Source organism: Artemia franciscana, chromosome 7 (genome assembly GCF_032884065.1).
Source record: "Artemia franciscana chromosome 7, ASM3288406v1, whole genome shotgun sequence".
In the NCBI taxonomy this organism is placed as follows: domain Eukaryota; kingdom Metazoa; phylum Arthropoda; class Branchiopoda; order Anostraca; family Artemiidae; genus Artemia; species Artemia franciscana.
In genome coordinates, this window is record NC_088869.1 from 52045137 (window position 1) to 52067828 (window position 22692).

The following is a 22692-nucleotide window of genomic DNA, read 5'->3' on the forward strand; positions in this document are numbered from 1 at the left end:
GAGATTCCAAATACTTAAATATAGGAAACAGAAAGGAGGAGGTAATGGCAATTGCTCTTCTTCTAAGAGAATTCGGGGGTAAAAATGAAAACCATGTTCCACTGTCAAATAGACAAGGTTTTGACCTTTGATCGAATATTCTGACAAAGTAAAAACTCCTTTTTTCTCTCACCCCCCTATTTCATTTCATTTTAGAATTATCCCATGTACTAATATTTTGTTTGTTTTTACTATCTTTACCTTTTCTACTTAGATTTTTATATCTGAAAGTATATGGCAGGCTGTATTGTAAAATTGTTTTACTTATTATGATTGTGTTGTATGTGCACTCTAATTGCTGCATGACAAAGCATAGGCGCATTATTTTGATTCCCGTTTTTCAAATTAGGCAATTGCTGTAGGTGAATAACCCCCTATCATTAGCAAGTTAAGTGATACATGATCTAGTTCAGTGAATATTGACTGAAGTGACACTCAAGTAAGCTAGTGATTATAGAAGGCACAGTTAAACCAAGCAATACGAACGCATATGACCTATTGATCGACGCGTGAAACCCCAAACAACAAACCCTTGTGCTGAGTTTAGATGAAATTAAAGAACTTGATATGCATAAAATTTATAAAAAAAGTGCATAATGCATAGAAAATCCTAATCTTGCAGTAGTGTACTGGAGGGTTTACCATTCATTGCTATTATTTAAGTGTTCATGCCTCAAAAATTTATGTTCCATTTCAACTAAACATTATTCAGCTTCACACAACTGCCAAGCCCGGAAAATCTGTTCTATTTCAACATTTCTCAGCAAATTTCTGAGGAAAACTGAACAAACACTGACGGCTTTAGAAATCTGAAATGAAGCTTAGTAACGGCTTCAGAAAGCATTGTCTCTAGGCAGAAAATGTTTGTAATTACGTTTAACTTTGCATACTGGGTAGGGCAGAGAAAGATTTGACACCTCACGAAGATTTCAGAAGCCTGATTGCGCTACACGTTAGTAAGCAATGGTATAACTACCTTCAAGAGCAACAAGTGGAATGACAGAGGGCTACAAGCCCCACCCTCCTAGAGGACAAGAAATATATCGGTATAGTAACACAGAAAAAAACACACTTTTCTAGCAAGCACTTTTATTCAACAGCCCCTCTGAATAATTCTTGAAGGCTCTCTCTTCCCCTCTTTGCAGTCAACCATAACTGCCTACTTTGGCTTCAAAATGTATCTAGAGTAAGTCTAGTACTTTCAAGATGTAAGCACTTCCTAGCATCTGGTGCCATTTCAAAGTCAAACTTTTTCATAATGCTTGTTTAGTAACATGATACGCAAACGCTATTATTTGTTATTCGTGACGTCAAATTAAATTTCGAGATATTCTAATACAAGACAATTATAAACCTGTATCGGGGTCCTTACTCTACGGGGCTTTTCCAGTTTTATCTGCCCATGCTCGATTTAATTAATGCGAAGATTTTTTCTTTTATTTATTTTCCAAAGAAAATGGTTTTACCTTATATGTGTAAAATAAAGGATTGTGAACACAATAAATAAGCCGAGATGCTTTATATTGCCATGGAAATTAAAACTCAAGCGTAGAAGCTAGTTAGACTCAGTTGCGCAACATTTAACATGGAAAACCAGCAGTGGTGTTATTTCGCCAAAATCCTGAAGGGGGGGGGGCAAATTGGAGGCAATTTTGCCAAGTCAAGTGAAAATGACGGTGAAAAATAAGCCATATTGAACTATAAAAACAAATGTATACTCAAGAAAACTAACCTATTTTTGTAGATGCTAGAATTATATAGGCTTATCTTAGTTTTGATAATATTTTGAAGACGCTCAATTTTAGCTGAAGGGACAAACTGGGGTCAGGGGGCATTTACCCCCCCCCCAGCCCAAAAGCAAATTACACCCCCGAACATCAGAAACGAGGTAGTACCTGTTCCAAATTAAGAAGTTACCTCACGACTCTGGTTTTTGGGAGGAAGCATTTTAAATGATTACAGCTGTAAAATGCCTGGCTTTTTCATTGATTTTCTTTGCCGAAGAAATCTAATTTATTGATTTTAGCATAACTATTCCGACTAACAAAACATCAAAGCATTACCCCGTTCAACGCCGGTTCGAGTGCACTCCCCTCCTCTTTCTACGTACAGGTCTGCCAGTATCTTTTACAAACAAAAAATTTCAAATATGTACATAAAAAACTATATCTCAACATATTTACCTGGATATTCATTTACGAAACGATTCTAAGGACTAGACAGATGAAGTTTTTTTTCAAGAAAAAAAAGCAGCATTCTCTGAATACAAGTGTAATTAGCGCCAGTTTTCGACCAAAGATTTTTTCTTATTCGAAGCTATAACTTCCAAAAAGAAATCAAATATTCGGAGCGTTCTTTTTTAGTCTAGGCTGAAACGAGTTGGATTAATCAAAATTCTCTCACAGATTAAAAAAACGCGGAATTTCGCCATTCTTCTAAAATTCTTCTATTACCATGGATTCATTTTTCAACATAACCTTTGTCAAGCACCTCTATCATCCTTTAGACCATATCTGAAGAAACATGTGTAGATAAGTCTATCAATGTATTTATGGAGACCCTTTTAAGAGCCATGCTTTGATTCCCCATTGCTATCAAACTAGACACCTTGCAATTGGTCTTTGAGTTTAGGGAATAAGAGAAAAAGTCACAAGGAGCTAGGTCAGGTTTATCAGGCGGATATAGCAGCAATTCCTACCGAAATTCTCTCAAAACTTCTTTTGTAACGCGTAAAGAATCCTTCAGGGCGTTGTGGTGATGTAAAAGGATTCCACGACCGAAGATTCCCTAGACTCTTTACGTGACATTTTTCAGCCTTATAAAAAGTCTCTACAAGTCTACAAAAAAGTCAACAACTCCTTCAGAGCACCATGAAACGGTTACTACTAGCAAATTCCAAGACTTTTTTGAATGATCCGCGTAAAAATTTGATTTTTCTTAGCAAAATGCATTCACTTTTCGATTGGATTGTCCCCTCCCCCTAAAGGGTTGTACTGCTAAGGCTAAGAAACATAAACCTAGGGTCACAACGGTGCCTTTTTGATCTTACTGCCTGAGTGCGTATCTGATATCTGGTGTGTGAAATATCAGCCAATAAACCAAATAAGTTAATTCGTTAAAATTTATGAGCAAATTAAATGAGGTTTAACGGAAGGCATAAATGATTATTTTTTTTTTTAGCACAAATTAGTTATTCGTGAAGGATTGATATATCACTTTCTCAGCTGATTTAATTTTTATCTTGGCCAAACCTGTAGAACCCACTAGTTTAGTTGTAGGCTACAGGACACAAAAGCTTGAGGCAACTGTTCATAGTTTTTAAATAGGTTTTCAATCAAGACATATTTAGACATCAGAATTGCATATTAAAAATGGTTCAAATAAAACATGTACCTTAACTAATGAATCCACAAGCACAGAACTAAGAAAAACCTTTGTCTTTTTTAAGCCCGGTTGGAAATGGAACGTAACAGCCTTAATTTGAAGCCCCTTAATTTACTTACTTCAATTTCAGCATTTGGTAAATTATAGGAGCCCGACAAGGGCTAAACCAGGCCCTTCGTAAAACTCTAAGTTATTGCATCCAGAAATCAACACGAATTTTTCTAGGAAGAAAATTTCTATTGACAAGAGTGAAGAAATTCGGAAAAGAAGCAAGTTTTGACGAGTTATAAGCCTACAATTCCTTTTTTATATCAAATTTGTTTTGCGGGATCTTGATTTCACACATGAAGACAAATTTCTTTCGACACTTCAAAATACACGATCACCATTTTTTTTTTAACTTTTACGTCATGTAACATAACGTCTTTTGAAATATAGCAGCCGATGGCCATTTTCGACTTAGACACAAACGGTGGATTATAAAATTGATTCAAAGTTAACCTATGTTTTCCCACTAATATTTAAAATCAATAGCTTTCCACACCTACCACATTCAATCAAAAACTCAAATTAATGTCAGAATACTGTATTCACATCCAAAATGGTGACACTAAAGTTTTTTAATTTATCTATATAAAAAGCCTAAAACAAGCTCAATGTACAATCCTTTGAAAGATATTAAACAAAATTCACCAAATTGTCAATAAAAGACATTTATATCACACAAACACAATGTTCAGGCGGGAATCAATCATCTTTAAAATTATTTAAAGAGAGCAAATAGAAAAAGTTCAATTAGATGTTTTTCACAGTTTCACAATGGTATGAATGCATCAAGGAAACAATCACATTTTTTAAACTTCTCTTTCTTTAGGTTTAGTCTCTTCCCCAAGAATAGTAGCTATTTCTCCTTGCATGAAAGCCCAGGGTACGGTTGAACCAGCCAGTGGACACTTCTCCCCACTAGGACAATAAACCTGAAAATAAAGCAAAACAAAATTAAGATTTTTCTGGAAACATCGGAGTGGAATATAGATATCTATATCGTATTTAACATGTATTCATAAGACACCAAATAACTGTATATGGGCAAATCTGAAACTGACTACAAACCTGCAAAGGTACGAAACCCCTTTCCGAGAGACTAAAATATCTGTCCACTCCTATGTAGGCATTGAAATTGACAAGCTGTTCAAGTCCATAGGAGGTAAGCTCGTCTTACTCGTCTGACCCCTCCTAATCAGTAAATTTACAACTAAGTCATATTTTAGGTTGTACCTTAAAGTAGCCAAGCAGACTAATGACTGATTTAAGGTGTTTTTTTTTTTTTTTTTTTTTTTTTTTTTTTTTTTTTTTTTTTTTTTTTTTTTTTTTTTTTTTTTTTTTTTTTTTACAGATTTAAGTCGAGGGAGGCATCTTTAGGCAAACAGTGACAAACTCCGCACCATTTTTTTGGGCTAGTTTCAATTATTTCCCAATAAACACACATAAGAGATGATGTTGAGGTCATGGTCTAGATATGTAATCGTGACTTGTAGCGTTACACTCCTCTAGATCTTCGGAGCAGCAACAACAGCGGAATACGCTCCGTTCTCTTGAAAAGGAAATGGAGTCTTAGTCATCCCTCAGTGGGCTATGGAAACGGTTGCTACCTTAAATACCCCTAAATGTGGGAAGAACTAAGCCTAAGTAAGCAAGCCTTCACCATAACTAAATGCTTTAAATCTTCACTAAAGTTGGTATTGAAGGAATTTTGAAATCATTAATTTTATATGTGAGGCTCTACAGCGTGCAGCATACACGTAAAAAAAAACAAAACAGAACAACTAATTACAATTTCCACTGCAGTTTGTATAGAAGTATTATCAAGTTTATTGACTGCGAACTGAAACTAAAATAGTAATACAGAAGTCCAAAAGCAAAACAGACAGACTTTTGTGACAATTTTTTACCTAGCGTAGTGATTTATATCTGTAATAGTTTATATTTTTGTTTATTATGTAAATAAAGTAGAAAAAAAATGACCAGCAAGATTCGGAGTTCGGACGAATTTCTTGCTTTTCTATTAGAGGCCCAGCATAAAAATCTAAATAGATAGGTTCTTCTGAATAACATGAAGCTGTTTAATTCCAAGCAGCTAACTTAGTAAGGCAAATTTTATTATTTACATTATTCGTCGTACATAAAAACCAATGGATACTCTCTCCTAGTCCCCCACGGAAAAATAAAAAGGTACTTTCAATTTAATATTAAGTGAAACTGTTGGAAATCAAGCAAAGGATAGTGGATTTATTTCTACCTTCTAATATATTGAGAGGTTTCCAATTAATGCGTTTTAATTAAGATTCTTTAGATTTTCAGTACAACATCCCAACACTTGCCAAAAAAATTTGCAAAATTAAATATGCGCCCTAAAAATCAAAGTTCAAGTTCACAAATAATATCTAATTTCCAGCAAAGGTTGAATTGTAGGAAGCCATTTATGTTACATCTGGGTAACATACAGTATTTTACTTTAAGAGTCATTTTAAATTGTAAAACACGAAATCATATTTTTATCTCTCGATTGACTAAGAATAGTCTTAAGTCTAGAAACAGCACTGAAAGAAAAAAAAGTAAAATCTTCGCCATATCTTAAGATAAGCATTTATAGTACGTGAAATTCAAAAAAGCATAGATAACCAGCCTGGGACCAAGTTTTGCTGGCACACACCTTGTAACACAAACAGAGCATAAGTTTGAACTTTAGCCAAGTCTAACCGCAAGCAAATCTCAAATAAAACGAACTCTGGTCTAAATAAAATTAAAAACCGTGACACGCGAGATAAAGAGGTCATGAACTGAAAACAATATTCAAATAATTCCATTATGTAACCGTCTTTTCCTTATTCATCAGCTTGTCTATAATGTATTTTCCATATTATAATCATCATATACCTTAAGCTTGAATCTTACTTTGGAGGAGATCCATGTAATTCCGAGGAGGAAGTCAAAAAGATCTCACTGTTTATCTACACTAATCCTTACTTCCCCTCAATTTTTCATTTTCAATACCGACCTAACGATATGATTTATGATGAATACAAGAACTAGTCGACTTTCCAAATTTACATATCAAAATCGTCCATCCAAGTTTCTGTTCATGTCGCCGCATAATATAGCACAAGTATACAAGAATAATTGACACAGCTTTCAAAAGTCCGAAAAGTGTAATCCCATTATTCTTATCCATTCAACAAAAAGGCCCTGTACAACTATTTCATAGACATCCGTAAAAATTTAAAAATATATTAAGAAACACAGCGGAAACACATGAACTGGATCACGTACAATAGCGTGGAAATTATCTTTGGCCCAAGTTTCGAGATAGCTTTGGTTGACGTCAGCTCGCCTAGTAACAGACATTCTGGGAGTGCACAAATCAAGAAAAACCGGCTATGTTTCGCAATTGAGCGTGTTTTAAATATCAGTGGGAAAGGAACAGAAGCACTAATAAAAATGTCTGTACTTCTATTTCGTAGGTCTATATGTATATCCAATATTTGCGTTCCGTAAGATATGTTGGAATGTTCAATGGGAAGATTTAAACGCGTGAAAATTTGACCTACGCACGAGGTATACGCCAAGGACATGACAATAAACCGAACATAGGCTCAGATGTCGGCTGTCTTCTGCCAAAACCTGGTACCGTATCTATATAGAAGTACAGTTTTCAGCAAAAGAATGGACATCCCATAATCTTGACAATATGAGCCTAGTGGCACACTAGGAGTTGTCTATCTGCTACACATTGATATACGTCTTAGTAGCTACAAGGATAAAACCAGATTTCACCAAATTTCCACGGTAATAAATCGGATTTTGGAAAACGCATTCACTGAATTCTTTATCTTCATGTTTCCCCTGTTCTAAAATTAAGAAACCACTATTTTGTGATTCTCATAAAATCCTAAAAAAGGCGGATGTAAGGTTTTTGTCAGAAAACAGCTGATGTGCCAAGGCCACAAGTTAAGGCAATAGTTTTTTGAGGACAAAAGTTGAAACTCTTTAGGATGTGGATGAGGACACATAGCCTTTATCACTGCTAAGGATGGAGCCATGAACCAGGCATACACTTGTTATGTTTCAAGCATTAGCCCACCTCTCCCAGAATCTCGAGCTTCTTGCCAGTTTTCTTAGACCTGGTCATATTTTGCATAGCATTCGTATATTTTTTCTATGATTTTCACATTTGTATCTAGCCACTCCCTTCTGAATTTATTCCGTCGCAAGTACCTACAGGAAAATGCACCAATTGCGGGCAGAGATAGAAAAAATTGCACCTCTGTATTTCTCCCCCATTGATTTAAAACAACCACCTTTTGGTAATTTCATTGAAAAATCGAATAAACAACAAAACACCCACGCCTGCTCAACACAGTAAAATACTTAGGCCTACAACTTACTTTAGGAACTGGGGTAAAAGGGCAAAATTTTTGGAGCAACAAAGCGGTGGTAAGATACAATCAAAAGAGTATTGATGTACGACTGAGGACACGGCGTTGGCCCAATTTCCAGAAATAGCAAGAAACTCTCTAATAAATGATAACAAGCTCAATTATCCGTTAACTATTCTTAACAGGAAATCAAACTATTTGTAGGCAAGTTTTCAACCTTTGGATAAGAAAAGCGAATTTCAACTTTTCCAAAAACCCTGGTTATACTAGATTTTGAACTGTTTATTTCAGCCATCCTCAAAACCCAACACCAAATTTTGCATTGGGGTTTGATTATGCAATGGACTTCCAGTCGAGAACTTCCCTTGTTCTAATTCTCTCACTATCTGACAACATTCCATACTCAACAGTTTGGCTGTTATCAATAGCACAAAACTAACGCTTTTTCCAACTTCTTCATTCAACCGCAAGTAATTAAGCACATCTTACCTCAGCCCCTGCCCCTTGTCTTCGGATACTTTCCCTTGAGCATGGAAAACAGAACTTGTGATGGGCTACCGATGGACATTGGACAAAATGGGTATCTTCAAGCCGCTCTTGACATATGGTGCATTTTAGCATTGCAGCGTTAATGCCTTCACCATTTGGCGCAACAGCAGGGGTACCTGGAGTGGTGGCAGTGGGTGGATCAGTCGGAGGTGTAGAATCACCCTGACTGCTAGCTCCATGTCTACTGTTTGAACGTCGTTGTCCACCGCTTGTATTACCTAAAAAAAAAATAATGTATGATTGCAAATATTGGGTATATTTGAGCCTCAATAGTGTCATTACTGAAGTATAAGATATTGTAACGCTAGAATTAACTGCTCAAAGTCAAACAAGGTTAATTTCAACCCCAAGGTTAGCTTAAAACCCATTTGACTCAAGGGCAGAACCTGTGTAAAACCACCGCTTTATGCCTTGAACTTGTCACCAGCCAACACATAAATCCAGTAATGGATCCTTAACTATCTTTGCCAGTTGATACCCAATCTACATTTGGGACCATCAGGGGAGGGGGGGAGATGCACTGTCAAAAAAGTGGCCATGATATTTGGAAAGAGCTTAAAACCCATTTGACTCGATTATTGCTTACTGAGGATAATATTCAATGGCAGGAGCATATTCACGGAAGGAAGAGAGAGAGAGAGAGAGAGAGAGAGAGAGAGAGAGAGAGAGAGAGAGAGAGAGAGAGAGAGAGAGAGAGAGAGAGAGAGAGGGGGGGGGAGGGAGAGAAAGGAGAGTCAAACCCAGAACCCGTAAGTCTACCACTTTCACATAGAATATGATCTTCATACAAATCGCTCGTTTCTGCTGTTTTGATGAATTTGGCTAAACGACCCTACCCGGAATATGAAAATAAAAATCCTGCTTACGGGTCTGATCCATGGTACGAAAGTTTTAAAAACAATTAAGACTGAATATCCCAAGTACCTAAACTGAGTAAAAATGATCGATTATCCCAAACTATTTACAGCTTGAGAACATTTGGTTGAGAGATAAAATCTATCTCATACACTCTTATATGCAACAAACTTATGCCGAATTGGGTAGCATGATAACCATGGATAGGAGAATACCGCAGGTATTCAGAAAAAGGACAAAACAGCCGAAGCCCAACAAAATAAAGTTTCAACACCTTTTACTTACTTTATTAAACCATTTTATTATTTTGCTTATATTAATCTTCGTAATTAACCTTTCATCCAAATTTTATTATCATAACCTACCTAGGGCGGATAGTAAATAGAACTTTTTCCAGCACGCACATAATTTTTATTTCTCAACATAATTCAACAGGTTTCTGAGTTTGACAGCCCCCTCCCCAAGTTTCCTTTGCGCATGCGTGAAAAGATCTAAAAGTAACATTATTTCAAAACTTGAATATTCTTAACGATCAAACCATCCGAAATTATTTTACGCTTCTATAAAATGTACGTTATAATTCCACACCTTCTGACTTCCCGTAACCAAAATGCCCCTGGCACCTGGAGTCACGTATCAAACAAGCTCATTGCAAAAAGCTATGGTGACGAAATATATTAATGTAATTACTTAATTTAAAAAACAGAAACTCCTTCTTGCCACTTGTTTTCAACTTGTAATTGCGAAAGCATATTTATGTGCGTCACAAGATTAGGCAAAAGGCCAAGCACGTTTTGAGCGCCTTCATTAACTCGATGGAAAGTTAAAATAGCACGGAACAGCGCTGTAATAGCTAGTTATTTCTACTTCGCTGCCAAAAAAAGTTTATGGGGCCCTTTTAGCTTCTAGTAAATTTCAAGTAATGACTCCTGGACAAAAACTCAAATCGTGTGATGGAACAAAAATGCTTCTGAAAGTCCCAAATCAAGGTACCACCAGGCTCCTAGACGCGTGTAAGTCTTCGGACCCTAGGAGAAGAGTGCTGCTTGAATAAGAAGTTTAGAGTATTTCCATAGAAACGTTTCCACGGCACGTCAAGTATTAGCGCCCACAGACCGAAAATATGCCCTCCTTTAAAAGAACCGTGATTTATTAATGCGGAAAATTCTACAATATATAGAAAAATACGAAACTTATTATATAATGCCTTTTTTAACCTCTACCGCCAAGAAAAAATTTCGTAGGCCAACCCCCCCCCCCAAACAAAAACATGAACCTAGAACTCAATTGGCACTAGTGACGAGTTCGGAAGAGCCAAGAGCTCCTTCCCACCAAGTTTCATTACGATCCCTCCACTTCAAGCGTTTTCCAAGATTTCCGGTTTCCTCTTCCATCTCCTCCAATGTCAACAGATCCGGTCGGGATTCAAAATGAGAGCTCTGAGGCACGAGGTACATCTAAATATCAAATTTCATTAAGCTCTGATCACCCGGTCGTAAGTTAAAAATACATCATTTTTTCTAATTTTTCCAAATTAACCCCCCCCCCCAACTCCCCCAAAGAGAGCCAATCCGGTCTAGTTATTTCAATCACGTATCTAGGGCTTGTGCTTATTCTTCTCACCAAATATCATCACGATCTTTCCCATCTAAGCGTTTTCCAAGATTTCCTGTTTCCTCCTCCAACTCCCCTCAATATCACCGGATCCGGTCAGGATTTAAAATAAGACTTCTGAAATACAAGTTCCTTCTAAATATCAAATTTCATTACGATTCAATCACCCGTTCGCAAGTTAAATAAACCTCATTTTTTTCTGATTTTTCCGAATTAGGTCCTTCCCTAACTCCCCCAAAGAGAGCGGATCCGGTCCGGTTATGTCAATCACGTATCTAGGACTTGTGCTTATGCTTCCCACCAAGTTTCATCCCGATCCCACCACTCTAAGCTATTTCCAAGGTATCCGGTCCCCCCCCCCAATGACACTGGATCCGATCAGGATTTGAAATAAGAGGTCCTTCTAAATATCAAATTCCATTAAGTTCCGATCACTCGTTCGTAAGTTAAAAATACTTCATTTTTTTCCGAATTAACCCCCCCCCCACAAAAAGATTGGATCCGTTTCTGTTATGTCAATCACGTATCTAGGACTTGTGCTTATTTTCCCACCAAGTTTCATCCCGATCTCTCCACTCTAAGCATTTTCCAAGATTCCCGGTTTCTCCCTCCAAGCCCCCCACCAATGTCAACGAATCCGGTCGGGATTTAAAATAAGAGCTCTGAGTCACGATATCCTTTCATATATCACATTTTATTAAGATCCGATCACCCGTTCGTAAGTTAAAAATACCTCGTTTTTTCTATTTTTTCAAATTAACTGCTCCCCCTTCCCCCAGATGGTCGAATCGGGGAAACGACTATTTCTAATTTAATCTGGTTTTGTCCTGATACGCCTGCCAAATTTTATTGTCCTAGCTTATCTGGAAGTGCCCAATCTAGCAAAACTGGGACCGACAGAAATTGCGATCGATATGTCACTTGGTAAACACCAAGTGCCATAAAAATCTGAAGCACCCTTTTAAAGCTGACTGTACAAGCGTGATAGCCCATTGATGCATTCTCTATTATTGATCCTGGACTCGAAAAAGAATTTACCTGAGGAGCTAGGAGAATGCTGCGATGCGGAACCCCTTGAAGAAGCTCTTGGTGTTAAAGCAGATGCTTGACTTGTCGGAGGACTACCCCTAGGGGATCCGGAGACTGGAGCAATAGTATCAACCGAATTCATTAACGATTGCATTGGACAGGGTGCTTGAGCCGTTGTAACTGGTGTTGTTGGCCCTGGAGCTGACACCGGTGGGAGAAGAGCTGGATTTACGGGACTACATCGTTGCATCATGTTACCAGTTAAAGGAGAGCTTGAAACTCTGCTTGAACCACTCGACGACCCACCGGAAACGGAGACAGGAACTGCTGAGAAGCCTGGAACATATGAAAGTTTAAAACAAAGTTTCAATGTTGCTCCTTACTTCCTGTTGAACAAACTTGCCTTTTTTATATTTAACACCCTCTAGAATGACAATAAATTTATATGAAGCATATATCGGTACATATGATGAAAATATAATACTTAAGCAACAAAATTATGGAAACTACAATAAAGAATTGTGGAAAGCAGGTCGCCCAGAATGCCTTATATTATATACCTAGTCTGACAAAAATAACAACTCTATAATTACATTAAATACTTATTTAAAATATACCTACATTGTAGTTTATCTCTCAGGCTAAACTTTTTATCTCTGAGTGCTTACTGAGATACAAAGAGAAACCGGTTTTAGTACAGAGAGAAAGCAAAGTGCGGTCGGGAATTTAACAAAGTACCCATATATCTTCCAATGCTGTAGTGACATAAATTTTCTGGAGGTGGAGCGTAATTCCCCAAGAAAATCCCTAAAAGGAATTGTAAAGCTAAATTCTGGCAAGAAATGCTTAATCCCCTTGTAAAAATTTCGTAAGTTGTTCACGATCAACATCATTATTTTTTTGCTTTAACAAGTTTATCTGTACCAATCCTGAATTACCGTTTAACCATCAACCAATAGAAATCTTTACAAGAAAAGGCTGGAATATTGTGACCAGATGTTTTTACATTCAGAGCTAAGATCAGGTTGTTTAACTTTTAATTGTTTTACTCTGGGGTAATAAAAAGGCAAGAGGCCGATACTTTTCATCTTTAAGGACTTAACATCTCGCGAAAGCAATGTCATAACCATATTACCCATTATCTACATTCAAACGGATTGACATTTTTTTTAGGGCAGAGGAGGATTTGACTAAAATAATTATGTTACAAAAAGCACATATCATTTTACATTGACCAACAAAGTAGTTCTCTCATTTTGGACTCTTCTCGACCCCTTAGTTTTTTGGTTTTTTTTTCATCTCTAGCATTTGAGCCAAATGCGTGAATTCAACATATGTCTTCTCTTTAATTTATCCTTGCAATGCAGCAACTTAAAACTTTGACTTAATTTTTTTTCATGCAAGGAACGTGTTTTGATTTTGGACAACTGATATGAATTGATGATTTACCAGCACCAAGGTGGGAAAAAACTTTTTAATGTCCCCTGAACCCACTATTGGATATAATACACTAATGTAAATCGAGTAAAGCTTAACTGGAGAGTAAATTCCAAACATCGACTCAGAATCACGTTGCATGAGGGTCAAAGAAAACACACTCCCTTAGGCCTGAGCAAAGCAAGGTCCTAATTAAGAGAGGCAGAGGACCAAAGAAACCTAACTATTCGATCCTGAAGCGAAATTTTTTTTTGCAGATTCTTACAACCATAAGGGTGGTGGCAATATATATTAGATCAAGTAAAAACTTCACTGGAAAAGAGCATCCCACTATAACAAGCCATATTATAGCCACAAACCCAGCCTATCGACCTTAGGGAGCGGAGGGATGCGATAAATGTTACATATTGCCTAGACATAATGAATTAATCACTTGTTTGGTTCCTTTTAAAACATCAAATATTTAAATAGTCAAGCACATACTCGATTCCTACAATCCTTAGATCAGAATGTCGTTTAGGATGTACCGGATATCAGACTAAGCAATATCAATATTGCTTAATATCGTGCATCTCTTTTTTTAGACTTCCTGAAAAGTAGTTTGACCAACCGGTATACGATGAATTGCGTCATCCAGTCAAGATTTCCTCATTTGCAACATTTGGGTTTCAGTTCTTTTTTTTTAGTGCCAATTCATACCATCTGTTCGACATTTTACCCAACTCCTTCAGGTTAACCAGTCAATGCCGAAAAACCAGTTTTGCTATTATTTATTATTGCCCATGGCATCGTGACGTCACGTAAGTTGAAGGAATTCCGTTTGTAATAACGCAGGGGAATTAATGATTTTCAAAACCGGTTTAAAAAATAAGTTGGCAAACCCTTGATGCTTATGGATATAAGCTTATTTAAACCACTTGGAACGAGCGCGGGAACTTTTTTTTGTCTGGGTTTTAGGCTTACTAGATAGTCCAGTTTTCTGAATCATGTGAAACACCATTGGTTAAAATTCAGTTGGTTCCAACGGCTTCAGAAGTGGTTTACAACTTCATTTTCAAAATTGTTAGGGCATACATAATTCTGAGAATACGGAACCAGGTCCAGAAACTCCAGGTTTCAAGCAAGTGATATAACAAAAACCTACGAAAATTCAAGGCCAATCAACTGTATTATTGTACGCAGAGGTAGGACGGCTGGCACCCAGCCCTGATATTTGTTAAATTCTCCATGAGCTCCATCTAACTACCTACTTTTTTGCCAGATCGGCCCCTTCCCAAAAAAGCCTGCTTATGTAATCTTTCCTGGGCACTTCGTATGTACAGGCGATCTTAATTTTAATTCAATAATTCTGGATAACACACATAAACCAATGTTGACCCTTTGAACCATAAAAATTCAATAAAATTGTCTGTGTTTTTACACGCTTCGCACGTTTTCTGCTGGGTGGAATGAATGCATACCAACAAATAATCCGGTATCATCCCCGCCAATGCTACCAGCTGCATGATCGATGTCTAATGCAGTATTTTGAGTATTTTATGCCGTGGATAGTCTTTAGATGGTTAAAATCTCTCCTAACCCCACGGCAAATTAGAAATCAAAGCCCAAAATACTCTGAGCCATACCCATTCCAAACAGAAGTGGATATGGACGATTTTATCATTCCCCTTACTGCCGCGCTTGAGTGAAGCTTAATTTAGAACGGTTTTACTTACATTTATTCAAGCCTGTAGCCCTACTCCCCCCTGTAGCTTGTAAACAATAGAATTTCTAGCCCACGAATCAGTCCACAAAAAACTTGTCAACATTTTGCATAGCTATCTTCTCTCCTAAATCACGGATCAGCAAATGTAAAAAATGATTAAATATGGTCATCTGCACATCCAGAACTAGTAAGAAAATATTTAACACTTTCGCATTTCTATGAGAGGGGGCTAGTCAGCAGGGTTGCCAAGCGTTCACATTTTATGTCAAAGGAAACATTCCCATGTTCCAGGTCACAATGACATAAAAACGGCAAAAAATGACACAGTTTAGAAATTCAGGACATTAAAGGACAAAAAAGGGACTCAATCTGTAAATTTATGACACAAAACGAAACACTTCCCAACTGGATAAATATTTTGGTAAAACAATTTCTCTTTCCGTGCCTTTCTCGGCATTTTTTTTTTAGCATCCATGTTTTGCCAGAGATGACGTAAGCAAAGGATTTTCTTCAAAGTAGGCAATTTACATGTTAATGAGTTTCGTAATTTGACAATTAGTCTTTTTGTATGAATATTTTATAAACAGAACCTCTAGTTTTTTTAAATTGCAAAATAGATATATTTTTGGACGCTCAGGGGACGCATTCATGGATCAAAAAGTTGACAACGCTGCTCACCGGCGTTGCACAATGTACACAGATAGAGCGATGTAGACGAAAATAAGGGACGCCAATCGGATATTGGTCATTTGTTCCCCCTACATTTTGCAAAACAATTTTTTTGGTATTTCCACTGAAAATTTATTCTTCAGATTTTCATTGAAAAAAAAAAACGTATCTGTTCCGTTACACCTCAATTTGAAACTAAATAATGACGTATGACAAAATGCATGGACAATGTGAAATTTCGACTATATAATTTCCGCATTAGGGAGATTGGGGCAAAGTAAAGTGAAGTGCATTTAAGAATGACATAAGTAATCCTAAAAAACTTATATCAGTCTTCAAACGCTTCACTTTACTCCCCCCTCCCCTCATGTGCAAATATTATGTTTTGCCATACATCACTGTTTTCTTTCACCTTAATACCCGTAAACGACTAAAAACACATTTTAAATAGCGCTATAGGTATAACGGTAAAGATACAGAATTTAACCATCTTCTTTTATTAAAAAAAATAATTTCCCATCTACATATTCATGAATTGCCGAAACTACCAGCAGACTCCCTTTCGAGAAGTGGTTTCTCGAAAGAAAAACTACTTCTCAAAATAAGATTTTACATTTTCTTACAAAATAAAACGTAATATTTTACATTTTCTTTTAACTTGTAACATAACCAGTCTTCGGTGATATCAATATACTTTGTGAAATGCACTTAATTTTTACCAACGGCTTCAACAAGCCATATTGCTTAAGACATCAATTTAGTTCAACTGTACAGCTTGGGCTACGTGAAAGTTGAGAATTCTAGGTGAATTGCTAAGTACCCAGACTACCTTTACTAGTTTATACAGGATGCCTGGGATGAAAACCGGTTTCAATAGAAAGGCGTATATAGTTATAGTATAATATAATGCAAAGGATTAAATGACTCACAAACAAGTTATAGTTCAGTTACGGTAAGTTCAGACACACGGGAAAACAGTATTGTTTTCATCTGTATTGGTTATATACAATCAGGGGCGTCATAACTCAGTACAAAATGTACCTACCCGCGTGCCACTTCTCATCCTGATCTCCAATGCACTAACGAGCTCCATGTGTCATCATGCAGCCCATTTGCGTGCCCAAAGCAGCTTATCTTTTTAGGGGGTTCCCAAAATTTCAATGTCCAAGATATTCCTCACTTTCAAGAGAGAAACTTAATGCCAGTTCTAAAACAGCCTAAAACTTAAGTTGCAATATCTAGTCACACCAAGACAAATTACATCTGTTCCTCGTACATTTTTAGGAACTCGGATTTTAGTGCCTTAATTTGCTGCGATATGACATAACAAGATAGGTAAGTAATCTCATTCTTACCCTGACATGCCGAAGCGTTTACAAATTTCCTCGTAACCTTTAATATGGATATTTTTACCTGTGTTTTAGCCGTTTTTATGAATTTACCCCACCCCTCGCTAAAAAAAAACTCACCTTGTTTAAAGGAGCCAGCATCAAACGAAGAAACACGCACCGGCTTTTCTTTGATATACGGCCTCACTTCTCTTGGGTCGAAAGGCAGAGAGGCTCCACTAGGCAAGGAGTCGCCTCGTGTAAGCGGTGGTCTGTGGTCTTCTCCCATGACTCTCTTCGTCATGGGTATTTCTCCATTAATTCCATAATGATCATCATCATCGCGTTCTCGCTTTATGGAGGGAATATTCTGTACTGGGATTCCTCTGGAGTGGGGAACATGCATGGGACCATTAGACAGGTGATGTGATAATCCATGATTTCTTGACGGACCACTGGGTACAGCTGGACTTCCTCTTGCTATGGAAGGCGAATCTAGGTGATCAGCTTCAGCACGGCTTAAGCGCGGGGCACCATAATGACGATCATGAATGGATGAATATGTTAGCGGAGGAGCAGTACCAGTGGGGGCCCCAGCATTCCCACGAGTTAAGGAAACAGTATGACTATGCCCATGTGCAACCGGCGGCAATCCAGAAGCCTCACCAACACCATTTTGCATTTCATGCCTTGAGAGGCCTGTGGATTTATTTGATAGAATTGGTCCCACAGAAATGGGTCGTGTATCATGTCCTGGAATAACGTGAGCTCGTCGCATCAGCCTTGCGTTCTCAATTACTCTTTCAATTTGATCTGGGCCTTCATAGTTCACACACCCACGACACACAGGCTCAGAAAAATCAGAAAGCATGGCCCATGGTGTTCTCGGTAAGTCGCACAAATAACAACTTTGCCTCTTTGAGGCCATGCTGGCGACAGACATGTCCGTAAAAATTAGACGTTTTTCAGTTGGCCGAGCAATGGTATCGTATTAATAGCCTTTCCCAACGGAAGGCTGCCACACAAAACGAATACCGGATATAACCTGAAAAAAAAATCATTACATTAACCACAAAAACTGACATGGTATGTGAGTTTGCAATAACAACTGCGCGCTCAATTATAAAAATAATAACAGCATTTTTTTTTCAAAAACGTTTGGCCGTTTGTTGACGATTTTACATGGTTTCTTAATAACCTCTTGCTATTTTTAACTAAAACGATAAATACTGAAACCCGACTGGCATGTATCAAGGGTGGATGGGAGGAGGATATTCGAAATAGTAATTATTAATAATAAATTGTGTAATATATTTAAGTGATCACAGAAAATCTTGGAATTACGAGTAATCCCAGAACCAGAGGGCTTTCTCAACTCCTGCACTTAAGCCAAAAATGAAAAATAAAGGAATAACGACAAAACAAGGCTGCAGGATATTCAACACAAGCGAATCAGATGATTCAATAGAAGTCCTTATTTGGACCGACATTAAAATAGTCAATATACCATTGTGGCAGTACAAGTGTATTTTATTAACACATTTTACCATATAACCATGCCCGAATACAGAGGAAGGAGATTCCATAGATTATTCCTCCCCTCCCCCCTCATCCGAAAAATCAAACAAATTGTGGACTAAACGTTATTGTTTTTTATCACTATACCAGTGGCCGAAAAACTTACACTATTTTAATATATATACTACTCAATTATTATCTTAACAATGCAAACGATACTATTTGACATTTTGTAATATTTATTTAAATACATTCTGAGCATGGAACGGTCATAAAAAACTGGCTTTTTATCAGCCAAAAGCTTACTTCATTTCCAGAATGTTTCTTAATACTGCATAGTCAAATATTTAGAAGAGTCTGGTACTATAAATAAAATTGTAATACTTTAGATAGCACAAAACAACAAAGAGAGAAAACTCAATGAAAAACAACAAACGATACCGCGGCCAGAAGAGAGAAGTTTTTCGCCTCGTTTACATACAGGCAAAACGTGCCGTTTTAGTTTTTTCATCTTTTCTCTTACATACATGCGAAATATCCGCGTCGTTTTAGGTTTTTCATCTTTTCTCTATCCTGGCCGCAGTCTCGTTTGTTGTTTTTCATTGAGTTTTTCCCCTCTGTGTTGTTTTTTGTCATGGCTGGCCAGTTTGGCTTAACATCTTTCATTTAGATAGCACGCATAGAAATAATCATATTAAGCACACTGATTGAAAACGAAATATAAAAAGAAGGGCGAAATCGTGTAACAAATCAAAAGTATACCCATGTCAGACCTAGGAGGGGGTAATATGGTAATATTCTGAAGGCATGAATTGCCTAATTTCTCACTGCTCCATCGGGAGATCAATACCATGAAACCAATTGGAGTACTAGAGATGGAGACAGAAGCTTATAATACCAACAGCCAAACTATCATCGCATGGAGGCACGATGGGAAAACGGACTCGAAAAAGGCAAATAGAAAAGGAACCAGAGTTATAGGCGTACACTTGGGTCACCCAAATTAAATGTATACAGCGAAACACACTATTTACTTATGAAATAGCTTGTAAGCATATACATAAAGTTTGTAAGCATATACAACTATACAGTCCCTTATTCAAAATCAAGGGCAGAACCTGTGTAAAACCACCGCTTTATGCCTTGAACTTGTCACCAGCCAACACATAAATCCAGTAATGGATCCTTAACTATCTTTGCGAATTGATAAAACAGTGTACATAAATAATTGGCCATTTCTGAAGGAAACATGCTACAAATAAAAAAAGTACCGTTACATTCCTTTTTTATGCTGTTTCGTATATCACTTTCACTTTCCTGACAACCCCCCCCCCCTAATGGCTCTAGATATAGCTTAGTCCTTGGAATGTATAAAAATCTAACAGAAAAAACAACGAAAAATGGAATTCCTACTCAGCGATATGCTGAATGTTTCTAATAATCAGATTAGCCCAGCATATTTTCTTCCATTGTTATCCACTTTTTAAAATTCTCACTCGGGCCAAACTAAATCTCATTACAATACACATTCATTACACATTCGAGTCAAGACTCTACAGAAACTCCTCTTAACAAAAAAACATATGGCGTATGCTATCACAAAAATCAACCTATGGAGAAATATGTTACCCAATCTACACTTGGGACCATCAGGGGGGAGGGGGGGAGATGCACTGTCAAAAAAGTGGCCATGATATTTGGAAAGAGCTTAAAACAAGTAATTTAAGGGTGCTAGTTTTAATATTTCCTTTATAAATGGCCAACCACTAAATATGACAGACAATTATGCATTGGGTATATTCCGTAACAAATTCACTAGGCTTGGTGCGCAAAGGCTAGACCTCCAGGGGATTAGATTTCGCCGGGGTTGTACTAATGGATTCAGTAGATTTAGAGGCGCAAAGTCTCGAGATTTTCATCCATTTTAACTAGACCTTCCAAGATCAAACTTGAAAATCCAAAATATGTGAATGCAAACAGGTACTAAATACGGGAATATTTTACTATGAGGTGCAAAGGGAATTCATAACTGAAGAAATGGACTTTCAGATGATGTTTCAAGAGAGGTTTAAAGGCCAATATTTCGACCTAGATCTAGGAAAACGAATTCAATCAATCGATCCACTTTCATGGTAACACTCTGTTCCATGGGCTTTTATGAAAGAAATTAGAACAAAAGAGAGAACCATTTAGTCCGCAATCAATATTATTCCAAAGAAGATGGGGGCTAACGTGACAAAAACCCCTTACGGGCACAGCTTTAACCCTAGGCTATATACAAACTACAGGAAAACGCTATTGGAAAGAGATCTTTATCTTACAATATTCAGAAAAGTTCTGTTAACAGATTTTCATGCTCCCTTCCATTTCCATTTACGTTGTGTATTCATTTTTAAATAATATAAGTGTCAAACTGTTCTCTCAAGGCTATTTAACAATGACGTTTTTCACTGACTGTGTCACAATTGCCCGTTAGCGAAGAAATACACAATGATTCTTGCAATGAAAAACAACCACAATTGGGAGGACGGGGCATGCTTATGTAACAGTAACAACCATTAGGCCTATATTTGGACATAGGCTAGCGCTGACTAGGGAATTAGGTGCTGTTAGGATACTCTTTTGTTGTTACAGTTTATTATATTGCCAAATATATCTTATAGGCCTATAAGGCCAAATATTTAAGAATTATATAGCTAACGCCAAATAAGAGCAATTTCAATAAGATATGGTTAAGACCATGATACCATAAGAAGGAGGCTGTAAAAAATTCTGAAAGCTAATTTAATATAATCAAATAGGCATAGCCTACTTACTTATCTTAATACTAAGGCACATTGCTACACGGGTGATGGTAAATTTAAGGTTTTTTTTAAATGACCCCTTGTCTTTGGAACAAGACCTACCAAAAACGGAACAGTAAACATCTGTGTGGAGGGCAGGGCTATATCTGGTCCCGTAAGTAGAGGGGCCTGGGAAGCAATTGGAAATAGTTGAGTAAGAATCAAAAGGTAACCTAACGGTCCTTATTTAAAATATTCTGGGTGATCATCAGACTTGTGAAACCTTTCTAGGCTATTAACAACGTGCACATGCAGACTAGGTCTACTTTTAAAAAACCGAAATGTTCTTACTTTCACTGAGAATAATCAATAATCCAACACTTTATGTATCTTCCTCAGTGTCTCACAACCAACTGCCAAAATAGTTGAGTCGATTCTAAACAAAAAAAACTGGTTTTGCTCCACCCCGTAACTCCTTATGATCGATATACAGCTTGGGCAGGCGCCCATATTACGAGCGCAACAGCCCGCGGTTTGTGGACAATATGATGCGGGCTGCTACGTCACAAGAGTTGACCTTGACTAATTATTTCCTGCTTAGTACAGAGATTTGTTATTATTTAATTTAGGCGTTGGCCGTTTTTTTGTAAACTTGTTTTTGTGGACGTGGTGTAGTAAGTAAAAATATCCTTGAATAAAAAAGGTTAAGAAATTGACAGTTATCTATTTCTAATTACTATTCACGTATCTGAGGTTGTTATTTATTAATTTCAGATTGTACTGATGGAAAAGGTTAAGACATGTGTGACGGAATGACTATGACTAGTCAGCTCAAACATTAAATTGATGTATCCAGATTGGCTAGCGCATGGGGGGGGAGAGAAGGATATACTAAGCAAATAATTACCTACACTTGGAAAATAAAAACATGCAAAAAGCACAAAGAATCTGGCAATGTTGAGGGGAAAGAACTGTTCTTTAAGCTTATTTGTTCTAGCAAAACTTTTAAGATCTCCCCTCCTATGCAATATCTCTGATGGTGTTTTCTTTACTTGTCTTTAATGTAATTGGTACTTGTCTATTTTATAAAAGACACTCGATAAGTAAAGTTTAGTCACAATAAAATATTATGAAAATAGAATACTCTATTAGCAAAATTGAGAAGGTTATTTGTGACTTATTAAATTGGGAGCTTCGGCGTCGGCTGACCGTCTCAAAGACAAGCAAAGTTTCATTATTAATGCACTTCTTGACCTAGTTCATTTTACTTCATTATTAACGCGATTCTTGATGACACCGGTTAGTTTGCTCTGACTAGTGATAGAATATAGTGTCTCACCATGGAT

General features: G+C 37.1%; 1 protein-coding gene across 1 annotated transcript; it reads right to left on the reverse strand.

Annotated features, from left to right (window-relative positions):
* Nucleotides 1–3993: 3993 nt before the first annotated feature.
* LOC136029440 (interferon regulatory factor 2-binding protein 2-like) lies at nt 3994–21829 on the reverse strand. Its single transcript, XM_065707845.1, has 5 exons — nt 21698–21829; nt 17187–18090; nt 11916–12242; nt 8349–8626; nt 3994–4400 (listed from the first exon to the last, which is right to left on the reverse strand). The coding sequence occupies exons 2-5, from the start codon at nt 17986–17988 to the stop codon at nt 4278–4280; spliced, it is 1530 nt and encodes a 509-aa protein (XP_065563917.1). The 5' UTR covers nt 17989–18090; nt 21698–21829; the 3' UTR covers nt 3994–4277.
* Between the last annotated feature and the right edge of the window lie 863 nt (nt 21830–22692).